Source organism: Doryrhamphus excisus, chromosome 1 (genome assembly GCF_030265055.1).
Source record: "Doryrhamphus excisus isolate RoL2022-K1 chromosome 1, RoL_Dexc_1.0, whole genome shotgun sequence".
NCBI lineage: Eukaryota > Metazoa > Chordata > Actinopteri > Syngnathiformes > Syngnathidae > Doryrhamphus > Doryrhamphus excisus.
Window position 1 is genome coordinate 30625187 of NC_080466.1, and position 12934 is coordinate 30638120.

General features: G+C 40.8%; 1 protein-coding gene across 5 annotated transcripts in view; it reads right to left on the reverse strand.

The window, feature by feature from the left end:
* Window positions 1–12848, reverse strand: part of LOC131140210 (uncharacterized) — a 34753-nt gene extending 21905 nt beyond the window's left edge. For 3 of the 5 annotated variants that reach the window (XM_058090445.1, XM_058090453.1, XM_058090428.1), the window contains exons 1-5: window positions 6818–6947; window positions 5101–5211; window positions 3896–3978; window positions 3770–3812; window positions 1554–1706 (exon numbers count right to left, since the gene is read on the reverse strand). In XM_058090445.1, coding sequence (XP_057946428.1) covers window positions 1554–1706; window positions 3770–3812; window positions 3896–3976 — 277 coding nt within the window. In that variant the 5' untranslated portion in view covers window positions 3977–3978; window positions 5101–5211; window positions 6818–6947. Of the gene's footprint in view, window positions 1–1553; window positions 1707–3769; window positions 3813–3895; window positions 3979–5100; window positions 5212–6817; window positions 6949–10164; window positions 10241–10319; window positions 10382–11562; window positions 11719–12813 lie in introns of those variants that run through there. The other 2 variants (XM_058090436.1, XM_058090460.1) reach the window with 2 other exon arrangements.
* Window positions 12849–12934: the final 86 nt, after the last annotated feature.

The following is a 12934-nucleotide window of genomic DNA, read 5'->3' on the forward strand; positions in this document are numbered from 1 at the left end:
CATTGACTACCCTAAGAAGCATTTCCACACTTTTTATTGAACGTTAATCCTTTCAATGGCACTCATTTGTAAACATTATAAACCCCTTCTAATACATTTAATTGTTATAATACTATAAAATGGCACACTACTGTACATATACTACTCCTAATAATAGTAATGATGTAAGTACAGTGATTCCAAAAAGCCAGACATATAATATTTCCACCCTTTGTATTGAGTTGTGGTCTCCTATAGAGCAGCTCCACACAATAACCCACACAGAGAACTTTTTAGATTTTCCAGAATCTGCACCTATTCCATCTCGCCCGAAGACAGCTGGGATAGGCTCCAGCACCCCCGCGACCCTCGTGAGGAAAAAGTGAGGGTCGCCGGGGTGCTGGAGCCTATCCCAGCTGTCTTCGGGCGAGAGGCAGGGTACACCCCGGACTGGTTGCCAGCCAATCACAGGGCACATATAAACAAACAACCATTCACACTCACATTCATACCTATGGACAATTTGGAGTCAACAATTAACCTAGCATGTTTTTGGAATGTGGGAGGAAACCGGAGTACCCGGAGAAAACCCTTGCATGCACGGGGAGAACATGCTACCTCCACACAGAGATGCCCGAGGGTGGAATTGAACTCGGGTCTCCTAGCTGTGAGGCCCTCGTGTTAATCACTCGTCCGCCATGCAGCGTAAAAACATCTGATTTTCTCTTATTATGTCTACTATATTGGGTAATATGAGTATAAAGTTCACTATAGGGGTGTTACTTCATGTCGAGAGGGCTCTAAAATTCATTCATTCATTCATTCATTCATTTTCTACCGCTTATCCTAAAACTACAGCAGTCAGTCATCTTCCAAAGATTGACAGAACTTGACAAGTGATTTAAAACATTGTCAGACAGATAAGATCTTGTGATTATATCATTTTCATGAGTATTCCTCCAAGCAAACGAAAGCGTTTGGAGACATACTTTTCTTTGTCAATAGCAGATTAAAATAAGCCAGTGTGTTTGCCTGGTTCTTGTTCAGGTATGCACTGATGGCGTCAAGTGGAAGCGATGCCAAACGAGTCTGCAACATTGCAGACTGTGAATATTTGGGATGCAAAATAGGTTTTGTTTTTTTCCTGTATTATCATTATGGATTGGATCATTATTTATTAGCTGATTAATGTTGTTAATGCTGTCTGTTTTGTTCCAAATCAATTATATATATATATGGACAGGATATGACGGCAGTACACAATGTACACAAACTTTGCCTTGGGCCAGGGGCTCCCAGCATGCCTTGCGGCACCTTTTACACATAATGCAGTAGTTGCTCTGTTATTATCCTATGAGCGGGCCTTGGATGGAATAAATTAAAACAGAAATTCAGTTGGAATAGGTGCAGATTCTGGATGATCTAGGAACCTTTCTGTGCGGGTTATTGTGTGTAGCTGCTCTATAGGGGACCACGACTCAATACAAAGGGTGGAAAAAAACCCATTTAAGGCTTAAGGCACCATGATTCTCAGTGACAGACGTTCCAAAACATGATTCCAGTTGAGTGCCTACCTGTGGTGATGGAAATGCTCGTCACCTCCGCAGAGGGAGTCACAGCAATCACTAAGCTGTTGTTGGCCAGCAGGCTGCGAAGTAAGTCTACTGCCTGGAGACTGGTCACATTCAGCTCTATGGAGACGTCATACTCATAGAATTCAAGCTGCGCTGTATGGGGAGAAACCAAATGTCAGCTAATGCAATACACAAACAATAGTACACACATTTTTAAGTTTTTACAGCACTACAATCTACTTAAAAAAGTCTTACTGTACTTACTGTAAAAGTCCAATCACATGCATTCAAAGACATGTTGCAATATGTGGAATTCTACACTGGTAAGGTGTCAGTAATGTTACATTGATGAGAAAATAGCCACTGCAGGAAGTACTGTCCACAACAGGAAGTTTAAAAAAAAAAAGGAACTCTCCCAATGCTAACATGTGTGAGTCTTATTTTCTTTTATTATGTCTACAATATTGGGTAATAGGGGTGTAAAGGTCACTATAGGGGTATTACTTCATGTCTAGAGGGCTCTAATCATGTCCAAAAAGCATGATTGTAAATGTAAAAAAATATATTACATTTTTAAATAAGGAATCCTACTTTACAGTCATGGTCAGCTCTGGAACCAATAAACAACTGTTAATATTACCAACAGTAATGCACACCCCCCCTCAAAAAAAAAAAATATATATATAATTTTTATCCACGGTGCAATTGTGAAAGATAAATCAGCGATGAAAGAGCAAACATTTTTCTTCACAATCACAATCGGTCTGAACCAAAAACTACTCAAATATAATTATGAACATGACACCCCCCCCCCCCCCCCACACACACACACACACTTACTAAAAGGGTACCAGATACCACCCTGAAGTGCATCCAATTCTACACAAGCACAGCACACAAAACATACATCTTTCCCCGAGTTGTCTTGAACGCAGCATAATCGTAGGATTGGACAGTAGCGTTTTTGAGGGGGAGGGGCTTGGTCATGGCTGCATTCAGAGCCCTACCGCATGGCTACAATGAGTTTGCGTTCATTGGTCATATTGAAACGCCTGCCATTGGTAACCGAAATCGGAATGCAAAGACACTTGACCTCACATTCAAAGGTCATGGTGAAACGTGAAATAACATCAAAGTGCTTCGTTATTTGTCGTTTTCCAGCAGCGTCTCTTTACAAGTGCATGACGTCTAAGAATGTTAACAAGCCAGATGCCTGAGATGCATCTGAGACCATGTCTGCACGAACATAGATGTGGAAAATAAGCTCAAGAAGTCTGCATATAGCATATTCATCTGTTTGTCCTCTCTAACTACACCTAGAGACTTCATCTTTTTGTCCTGCCTTCTTCTCCTCCCTGGCAACTCCACGTCCAGCATCCTTCTACCGATACCATCATAATCCCTCCAGTCCAGCTGGCAATTATTTGATTGGTTAAGATTGTGTTAAACTCTGTCAAGCCGTCTCTCTTCCCTCTTTGCTCTTTGTTCCTGGGAGGGACGGAGGCGTGGGTGCGCCGAGGTGCGCCGCACTGCGCTGCTCATGAAAATTGAAATGTGGGAGCCTCACACCTCGGTCTACAAAAATAGAGCCCTTATTGGTCAGAAAAGTGGAATAAGATTAATAGGTCCCCGTTAAAAAAGATGACATTTAAAAACAATGTAAATGAGCATTGGTAAATATGAAATATTTTGCAAACCCCCGGGTGTAGACCATGTATTGTGGTTTTGATGGTACAGTTGATCGGCGTTATTTGCGTTCTGGGGCCCATTTGCGGACCTCAACATATTGTAGAAAGAAAATTAAACCATAAAAACTGCAAAGTGTACAAAGAAAAAACTAACGTTGATAAAAATAATAATGATTGATATTCATTAAATCATTTTCTACTGTGTCGCAGGGGTGCTGGAGCCTATCCCAGCTGTCTTCAGGCGAGAGGCGAGGTACACCCTGGACTGGTGGCCAGCCAATCACAGGGCACATATAGACAAAGACTAACCTAGCATGTTTTTGGAATGTGGGAGGAAACCGGAGAAAACCCACGCATGCACGGGGAGAAAATGCAAACTCCGTACAGAGATGCTTGAATGCTCAGAATCGAACTTGGGTCTCCTAGCTGTGTGAGCCACTCATCCAACCACTCAACCACCATGCAGCCTACAAATAACTAACATTGTATGTACAAAGTATGTAACTTTTTTTTCCCCATCCAACTCACCAGCCCTTTTCACCCTCTTGACGTGTTCTTCTTCTGAACGGACCTGAGTATTTAAGAAATAAAAAAAAGACACATAAATGACACGTGTCCATTTGTACATGGCGTGAAAAAGCACAGCGAGCCTACTTTGGTGATGTTCCCTGTTTTCAGGATACCTAGTGTCGCCAGAAGGAGAGTGATGATCAGGCCATTCTTCGATATTGCCATTCCTACAGTAAATATCAATCACAAAGAGACAAAGAATTCATCATGTACCGTCTCAAGGAGCTGCTTCCTATATTAGTCCATTATCTGTTATCTGTATTACCAAAAGCAGCTTCGCTGGGGTCAAATGAGTCCCGTCAGCAATGCTTATTCAACGCATTCACAGCAATGTTGACAATGACAACAATGTATGAAAATAATGTCTCTATTCTCTTTATAAGTATATTATAGAAGCTTTTTGTGAAGTCCACAATGGTAGACTAGCAGAACATAAAAATAACCGACATATTCAGACATCATTTGCATTTGTAATGTTTATGTTATATAAGACTAGCTGCTGCATGTTAGCAACAAGATTTGTATGCAAACCAAAATAAACCTTGGTTTGTAGTATTCTAAACTGTAATGTTACACTCATGAAGACAATAACCACCGCAAAAAGTACTGTACAGAAAGTCTATATTGTCTTATTTTTTATTATTATGTCTACAATATTAGGTAATAGGAGTGTTTAGGTAACTATAGGGGTGTTATTTCATGTCTACAGGGCTCTAATAATGTTAAAGGGCCTATTTAGATGATCGTAAAACAGGCTTTCTAAGCTCCAACTATGAAAACGTGTATCAACTGTGTATCAAAGTGAAAGTTATGCTTTAGTGGGGAACTGATATTTACCTGAAAGTCACCAATGGTCTACCACTGATTTACTAAAGAGTACAGTACAAAAAGTACTGTACAGAAAGTCTATATTGTCTTATTTTCTATTATTATGTCTACAATATTAGGTAATAGGAGTGTTTAGGTGACTATAGGGGTGTTATTTCATGTCTACAGGGCTCTAATAATGTTAAAGGGCCTATTTAGAAGATCGTAAAACAGGCTTTCTTAGCTCCAACGATGAAAACGTGTATCAACTGTGTATCAAAGTGAAAGTTATGCTTTAGTGGGGAACTGATATTTACCTGAAAGTCACCTATGTTCTACCACTGATTTACTAAAGAATGAACAAATCTTTTGGTAGGTTCCATTTTTATATAGAAGACAATATTCTGTGTATCTACTTGTAAAAATATATGCATTACTATCTGTATTGTATGTACATATGTCCTCTTTTCCAATGTACACACCTTTAACTTGTCTTTAAAATATTTTTCAACATCCAGAAAAGCGTCTGCATAGTGTCTGTAGTGCGGCCATGAACTCCAGCACAATGGAAGTGACGTCACCAGACTATAGATCTGCAGAAACAGCAAACAGACTTGTTAGTTTGGGGGTCATGACTACTGTAAAATACCATAAATACATTCATCATTTGAACCCTTGTACAAAGACATGTACTGCGTGTACTTTGGTTTCACACTGTCGCCTTCTGTTTGTCTTGGTCCTCCACATTTTTCCCAACTTATGTACAGTAGTCCTCACTTTTGAACCTAAGTATCTTATGCAATACGATGCTACAAGGGGTTAATTGTTATGCAGTAAGTTCTTATGAGTATGAACAGACCTTTTCACCTATATAATAATACATTTTATTTATCACAAAGCTGAGATTCTTTTTTTTTCTTTGCATATGTTTTCCAAAAATATCAAAGTGGTCCCTGGCATACTTTCATTTTTCACTATGTGTTCCTCAGCAGAGAAGGTTACAACACCCCCCCCCCCCACTGTTTAAAAGTATTCAAGCAGATAATGCTGTTCAACTCTAGCAACACCTTGTCTGTCATTTTAGAGACACAGTCATGGATCATTGCTTGAGAAGAATAAGATGTAGCAAGTTAGCCAAGTGAGTCACTCCTCGCCCAAACACCAAATATATTCTAATGCACCAGTTAACCGCTCACTGATTAGCCAGCAAACATGCTGTCGACGGTGTCGTTTTCTTAGCTGACATACTACGCCTGGTGTATAACAAGTAGAAAAATGTCAGTACTCGAGCAGAATGGTAGTAGAAAAACAAAAACAAAGTCACCCCCCAAAACCGTTGTCAACTGTACGCGTCCGCGTGGTCTTAAAGCAGTACAGCACGTTTAAACTCAGATGCAAGAAAGGCTAAGGCCATGACACTCCGCAATACACATCAGCTTCGCCCTGACATCATCATGCGTACAAATATACGCCTCCCTAAAATACATGCCGGGCATTCTGTGGTAAATAAACGCCCAAGGCCACTGTTTGAGATGTTCTCTTCGAGCGTGCGTGGGTTTCCTCCCACATTCCCTAATTGTCCATAGGTATGAATGTGAGTGTGAATGGTTGTTTGTCTATATGTGCCCTGTGATTGGCTGGCCACCAGTCCAGGGTGTACACTGCCTCTCCCCCCAAAGACAGCTGGGATAGGCTCCAGCATACCTGCGACCCTTGTGAGGAAAAGCCGTACAAAATGAATGAATGAATAAATAACATTCATATACTGTATGTATGCACTTTATACTCTGAAATATGAATATAAAAGTTATGAATTAGATGTTAATGCTGTACAATGAATAATGTAAGTTAGCGAGTCACTTATTTGGCTTAGTGTTTCAGATGCAATCCTGACGAGGGACCGGCACTGGGGAAATCCGATGCATACCCATCGACCCTCCCGTTTCCGCCAGGTGGAATTTCCAATATCCATAAAATGAAAATGGGAAAAATATATTATGTAACTAAATTACAGAATGTAAGATCCATGTGAACCAACAATACACTCAAATTCAACACAACCCCAATTATGTCATCATTGTCACGGTGTAATATGGAAAAGATGTGTTCAGGAAATAGGTCATACCCACACAATCCGTGATATGGTACTTACTGGTTTTCACGACATAAATAAATATATCAAAAATGTAATTTTCTTACCGTAGTTCACATTTCATCCCTCCCCTGCTGATGTTGCGCCTTCTGTGTCTGGCAGTGAACGCATCTCAAGGTAGAAGCTTTCAGCTTGTTAAAAGGCTGCCAAACCCGTATGCTGAACTATGGGAAACATGCTGCTTGAAATATGGTAAGGTTCTCTCTCTCTCACACACACACACACGCACACACACACACGCAACATTTTCCACTCTACTTCCTTGAGTATTGTTTCTCGGTGTGAGCAAGTCCCCCCCCCCCCCCCCCCAGATTAAAGATTAATCATTTAGCCATATACAATTCCATATTGACATAATAATAATTAGTACACGGGAAAGATCAAACACAAGTTTTGGCTCAAGCTGTAAACCTTTACTTCCTTTTAACAATTATAACCGGTGGCATTCAAAATAATGACTAATACACACACGTAACCAAGTCCTTCATTTATAGTTGTCACTTAACAGGTCATCGACACACGACAAAGTCTCAGACTATTTCGGTTGTGGACTCCTATAGAGCAGCTATACATGATAACCAGCACAGAAAACTTCCTAGATCTTCCAGAATCTGCACCTATTCCAGGTGTATTTCCTCGGACGTTGTGCTTCCTGTGAGAACGGTCAGTTTTAATATATTCCACCCATGGCCCGCCTCCAGGCACGCCCACTCTGCTGTGGTTGGTCAAATCGCTGATGTGGGTGCATTGTTTCTCAATCCGTTAGTATACGTATGTCATATACTCATTCATTCATTTTCTACCGCTTATCCTCACAAGGGTCACGTGGGGGTGCTGGAGCCTACCCCAGCTGGACTGGTGGCCAGCCAATCACAGGGCACATATAGACAAACAACCATTCACACTCACATTCATACCTATGGACAAATGGAGTGGCTAATTAACCTAGCATGTTTTTGGAATGTGGGAGGAAACCGGATTTTGCATGCAAACTCTGCAAAGAGATGGCCGAGGGTGGAATCGAACTCGGGTCTCCAACTGTGTGGCCACCGTGCGGCCTCGTTCGAAACATTGTTTGAAAAATAGGTTACCAATGCCCGGTTCTCAAAGCCCTTTGAATGCAACACTTATGCTACGTTTACTGTGCCATGTATGGCAGACGCTAACATGGTCTTAAGGGAGGAATGTCTGAAATACAGGTCAAAAAAAGGGCAACAGGAAGGAAGAAGCCAGCTCTTGTATTTTTAATATGGGTGATAAACTCATAAGATAAGATATTGTCAAATTTCCTTGTACAATGAACTTCTTCCGTTGCGTTCAAAAATGAATGCCAGTTACAAAACAAGTAATATGATAGGTAAAAAAAAAAAAAAGTGTGCAAAGTATAACATGTCCGAAAAGTATTGTAACAGTGAGGTCAATTGCTTTATTTGTACTTTACACTGAAAACATTTGGGTTTGACATCAAAAGATGAATATGAGAGCTTATGGCAACACTTTAGCTTTTATTTCCAGGCATTGGCATCAGGATGGGATCCACAACTTAGACCAGGAGTGTACAAAGTGTGGCCCAGGGACCATTTGTGGCCCAGGAACGCCTGGTCTACAGAAACAAAAGTGTTGTTTTTTTTTTGCTTCATATTGATTTGGTCCATCTAGGCCTAGGTCTAGATTGTAGGGCCTAACCCATTATTCAATTACTCAAAACAAGAAGAAAAAAAATCTCAGCAGTACATTGGATTAGCATTTTTAGAAAATTAAACATATCCAAATTGTGTCCTTTGTAAAGTTTACTGTGTTTGATCAAACTGACTGAGTAGCAAAAAGACTGACATTGGGAATTGCCGCAAGAACACTTGCTCTGCAGGTTTCACAGCACTGCCGCCTAAGAGCCTGTACTTTTAAGCCCCTCCAGACACCTTTTCAGTTTTTTCTTAGCTGAGAAATTTGAACCTGGTGTTTTGAAAGTCATCGTGGCGGCTTTGGGGACTTTCGAGAAAATACCAGTTTGGTTGGGTTGATTTTTGAAGTAGCTCTTTCTTTGGCAGGAGCCAATCGCGAGCTATCGGTGAACTCATGAAGAGCTTGTCAGCCCACTGGAAATGGCAGGAGGTCATTATGTGGTATAGCAGTATGACAACATTGACAGTTTGACTCGGGATGTCATCTTGCAAAGAACACAATAAAAACACTCACAATGTATACCTAATAATGATACAAACATGTACCAATATGAAAACAAATATTTGAAAGTTTTTCTATAATGCATTACATCTGAGGGGTGCTGCAATGACATCAGCCTCCCGCTGGACTCCTTTGTCTGCTTTGGTGGACGGAGGCAGCATCCATTTTCTTTGCTGCTTGGCCTCAAATAAAATTAATTCATTCATGCATTTTCTACCGCTTATCCTCACAAGGGTCATGGGGGGTGCTGGAGCCTATCCCAGCTGTCTTCGGGCGAGAGGCGGGGTACACCCTGGACTGGTCGCCAGCCAATCACAGGGCACATATAGACAAACAACCATTCACACTCACATTCATACCTATGGACAATTTGGAGTGGCCAATTAACCTAGCATGTTTTTGGAATGTGGGAGGAAACCGGAGTACCCGGAGGAAACCCACGCATGCACGGGAAGAACATGCAGAGATGGCCGAGGGTGGAATTGAACCCGGGTCTCCTAGCTGTGAGGTCTGCGCGCTAACCACATGCATTTACCCTAACCACAATATTTTAACATATTTTGGTACATGTTTGTATATTTATTAGGTATAGATTTTGAGTGTTAAGTTGCTGTTTGATGAGTTTAGTGTTCTTTGTAAGATGACACCATGAGTCAGACTGTTATATTGAGTATTGACCACCTGCAATTTCCAATGGGTTGATAAGCTTGTTTTTTCGTAGTTCGAGTGATTGGTTCTTGTCAAATAAAGAGCTGCCTGGTCCTCACTGACTGGTGCATGCCACATTAGGCCATTTTATGACCTGGACAAGTGCATCTTATAGTCTGTTGAGGCTTGTATATGTACAAATGTTTGTCCTCTCAGTTTAGGGGGTACACCAGAATTTAGGGTAGTTTTAAAAATGTATTAAAAATGCGAGGGAAGTAGGAGCATTAACATGTTTATTTATATTATTAATGGCAAAACTAAGATTTTTCAAATGTATTACTCCCTACAAGAGAAAGGTGTCTCTACAATGTATGTTAAAAGTAGGAGGGGGAAAAGATGCAAGTGTTTGTCGCACTGCTACCGCCTGTCTGCCATGTGTTGCAGTACACCGCCGTTCCTGCTGGGGCGGAGCAATCTCATCACCTGTTGCATTTAAGCCAGGTGCCAGATTGTCCCTGATCATGCTCATTCGTGTTTCGATGCTGCCTCGTGTAGCTCTCACCTGTTTCCTTTTTGGCTGGGATGTATTTTCACTCTCACGTGTCATTTTCTGCTTTGGGATCCAAACCCGGCTTCAACTGTTTAATAACAGAAAATATGTAAGAGACTGTACACTACATCCAGCACCACAGGGATTATGAGGGTATAAATACTCACATCAGGGGTGGTGCCAAAGTTTTGAATCTCGCCGCAGTACTTCGATACAGGTGTTGGCAACACTGCGTGACAAAGCAGACAAAATTTTTTAATATGAACAGAATAATTTGTAGTCTGTTTTCCTCCTCTCTCGCTTCCAAACAGACAGGACGAGAGTTCACTCTGTGCATTGCTTTCAGCACCTCCGTGCATTTGTTCTATAGAACAACGGCAAGAGCAGAGTGAGACCTTTTGTCACTTGTACAGTCTCTGTCTCAATGGGTGCAGCAAGGCCGCTAGCATACATAATACGCAGAAGAGTGTAGCCTCGTGAGGAGCAATGTAAGGTATCATAGTAGGAATTAATTTAGTCGATCACAATTTCATTGGTGCCTACCGGGGTGCTGCAATGACGTCTGGACTCCTTTGCCTGTCTATGGTGGACAGAGGCAGCATCCATTTTCTTTGCTGCTTGGCCTCAAATAAATTAATTATGGGATAAAATATTTATAACATATTTTGGTACATGTTTGTATATTTATTTGTATATTGTTATTTTATTTGTATATATATGGAGCAATGTAAGGTATCATAGTAGAAATTAATTTAGTCGATCACAATATATTGTCATACATTTGTTTACATTTCTTCATTGTTCAGTCAAAATCACCCCAACTGTATAGTACTAAAGACGTACAGGCTACACTGCATGATAAACAATACCTGAATAGTGAGTAATACCAAGATGGCTCACTTCATGAAAAATAAACACAGGCTCAATTAATTCATGCTTCATTGACACTATGCTTGCATTGACTGGCATTCAAATGATCCAATACAAGCAGCAACATTGCATTAGTGGCTTTATAATCACTATAAACAATAATGTGACTGGCTTTTCTTGCATGACAGGTTCACAGCTTGACATATCAAGAATGTCACAGAGTCAGAATGACGAGACCTGTTAGCTTTTGCAACTGTTTGTTTGGATCATTCCCAGACTGCTCATAGTCAGCATTAAATTATGCAACAAGGAGAGAGTCTACCATAGATTTGATTGGCTGTCAGATTTGGAGAAACTTTTGAACTTTCTGGGATCGCTAGCATGTGCACAAGGAGGAGCACTCATTGTCGCACACACTTTGTCAGAGGCACCGCCGTGGAGATGAGAAGAACCGGGCCATTGGGCCGCTACCTCGGACTCCACCTGCCTGAGGAGGAGCACTCAATGTCGGATACACTTTGTCAGAGGCACTGCTGGTACCTGGTGGTGGAGCTCAGGGCACATTAATGCACCTTTCCTGTCGAGAGCGCTCTGCTTCTGGCTTCAGCAACAGTTTACTGGATATTTCACATTCATGTTCACAAAAACAGTCCCGTGTGAAATGGCGTTGACAGGCGACCTTCTGCCTGAACTTGCCTGTAAACAGAGAAGCAGAGCTTGGGAAGAGCTTATTTTAAAAATGGTGAACACGTAAAAGAAAACACAAGCTACAAGAACTACTTTATACTTACATTTTAGTTAATTTAGCCATTTAGGCAAAAATATGTATCATTCGGGTAGATATTTTTACAACTAATAGGCTGTATTCCATCACGAAACAGCATGATTTTTTAGTGTATATGCATTACTTTTTTTTTTTTTATAATTTGAGCCCGAAACACAGACTTGCCTTGCTCAAGAACCAAAACAAGTTCTGCTCTTGTGACTTAAGTGTTGTACTTCCAACATGGCAGCATCGGCATCACTTCCAAAATGACACACCATCTGTTCCACCCTCTAAATTCTGTTGTGTAAATTCACAATTGTCTTTTGTGTGTTGTTGGGCAATCAAAGGCAACCTTTGTGTTGGCAACTTTGAGCGGGTCCTTATTGTGGTGATGTTGACTAGCACACACCCACACATGCCCACAACAGTCTCATTGCAAAGCTCCACAATTGTGTAACTGGAGACACACAGACCCACACTGCTGCTCATTGTGGCTTTTGGAGGAGAACAAAAAGACGTTTAAATCACATCAGACCAGTAGGATGATGAGATAAGAGACTACTACGAACTGAAACAGCTTAGAATCAGTCAAAATAATTGAAACCGTATTTGTTAGCATTAGCAGTTTTGCTAACAGGCTGTCCACAGCCATTTCACAATTATAAATATTTTCCAAGCATGTTCTACATGGAATAATTTCAGCTATAGTAAGAACAGATTAAGTTTAATACCGTATGTGGTACCCTACTACATTTTTAACGGCTTAGTAATGAGCATTTGAATGAGCTAGCTTACCTGACAAACCACACGCCATATTGGGATTGTCAATAAAATGAAAAAAATCCTCCAGGACAGCAACACGAGTAACCATAACACACAAATTTTAACAAATATTGAGCTTGAATTGGTTTATTTTTAAGGCTACATAGTAAACATGGTGGTTATGCTTGTGAATTAATACCGTATGAGGCACCCTATGACATTTTTAACGGCTTAAAAATGAGCATTTGAATGAGCTAGCTTACCTGACACACTCCCACTTTGGTGACGCCATATTGGGATTGTCAATAAAATGAAAAAAAAATCGTCCAGGACAGCAACACGAGTAACCATAACCACACACATGTAACAAATATTGAGCTTGAA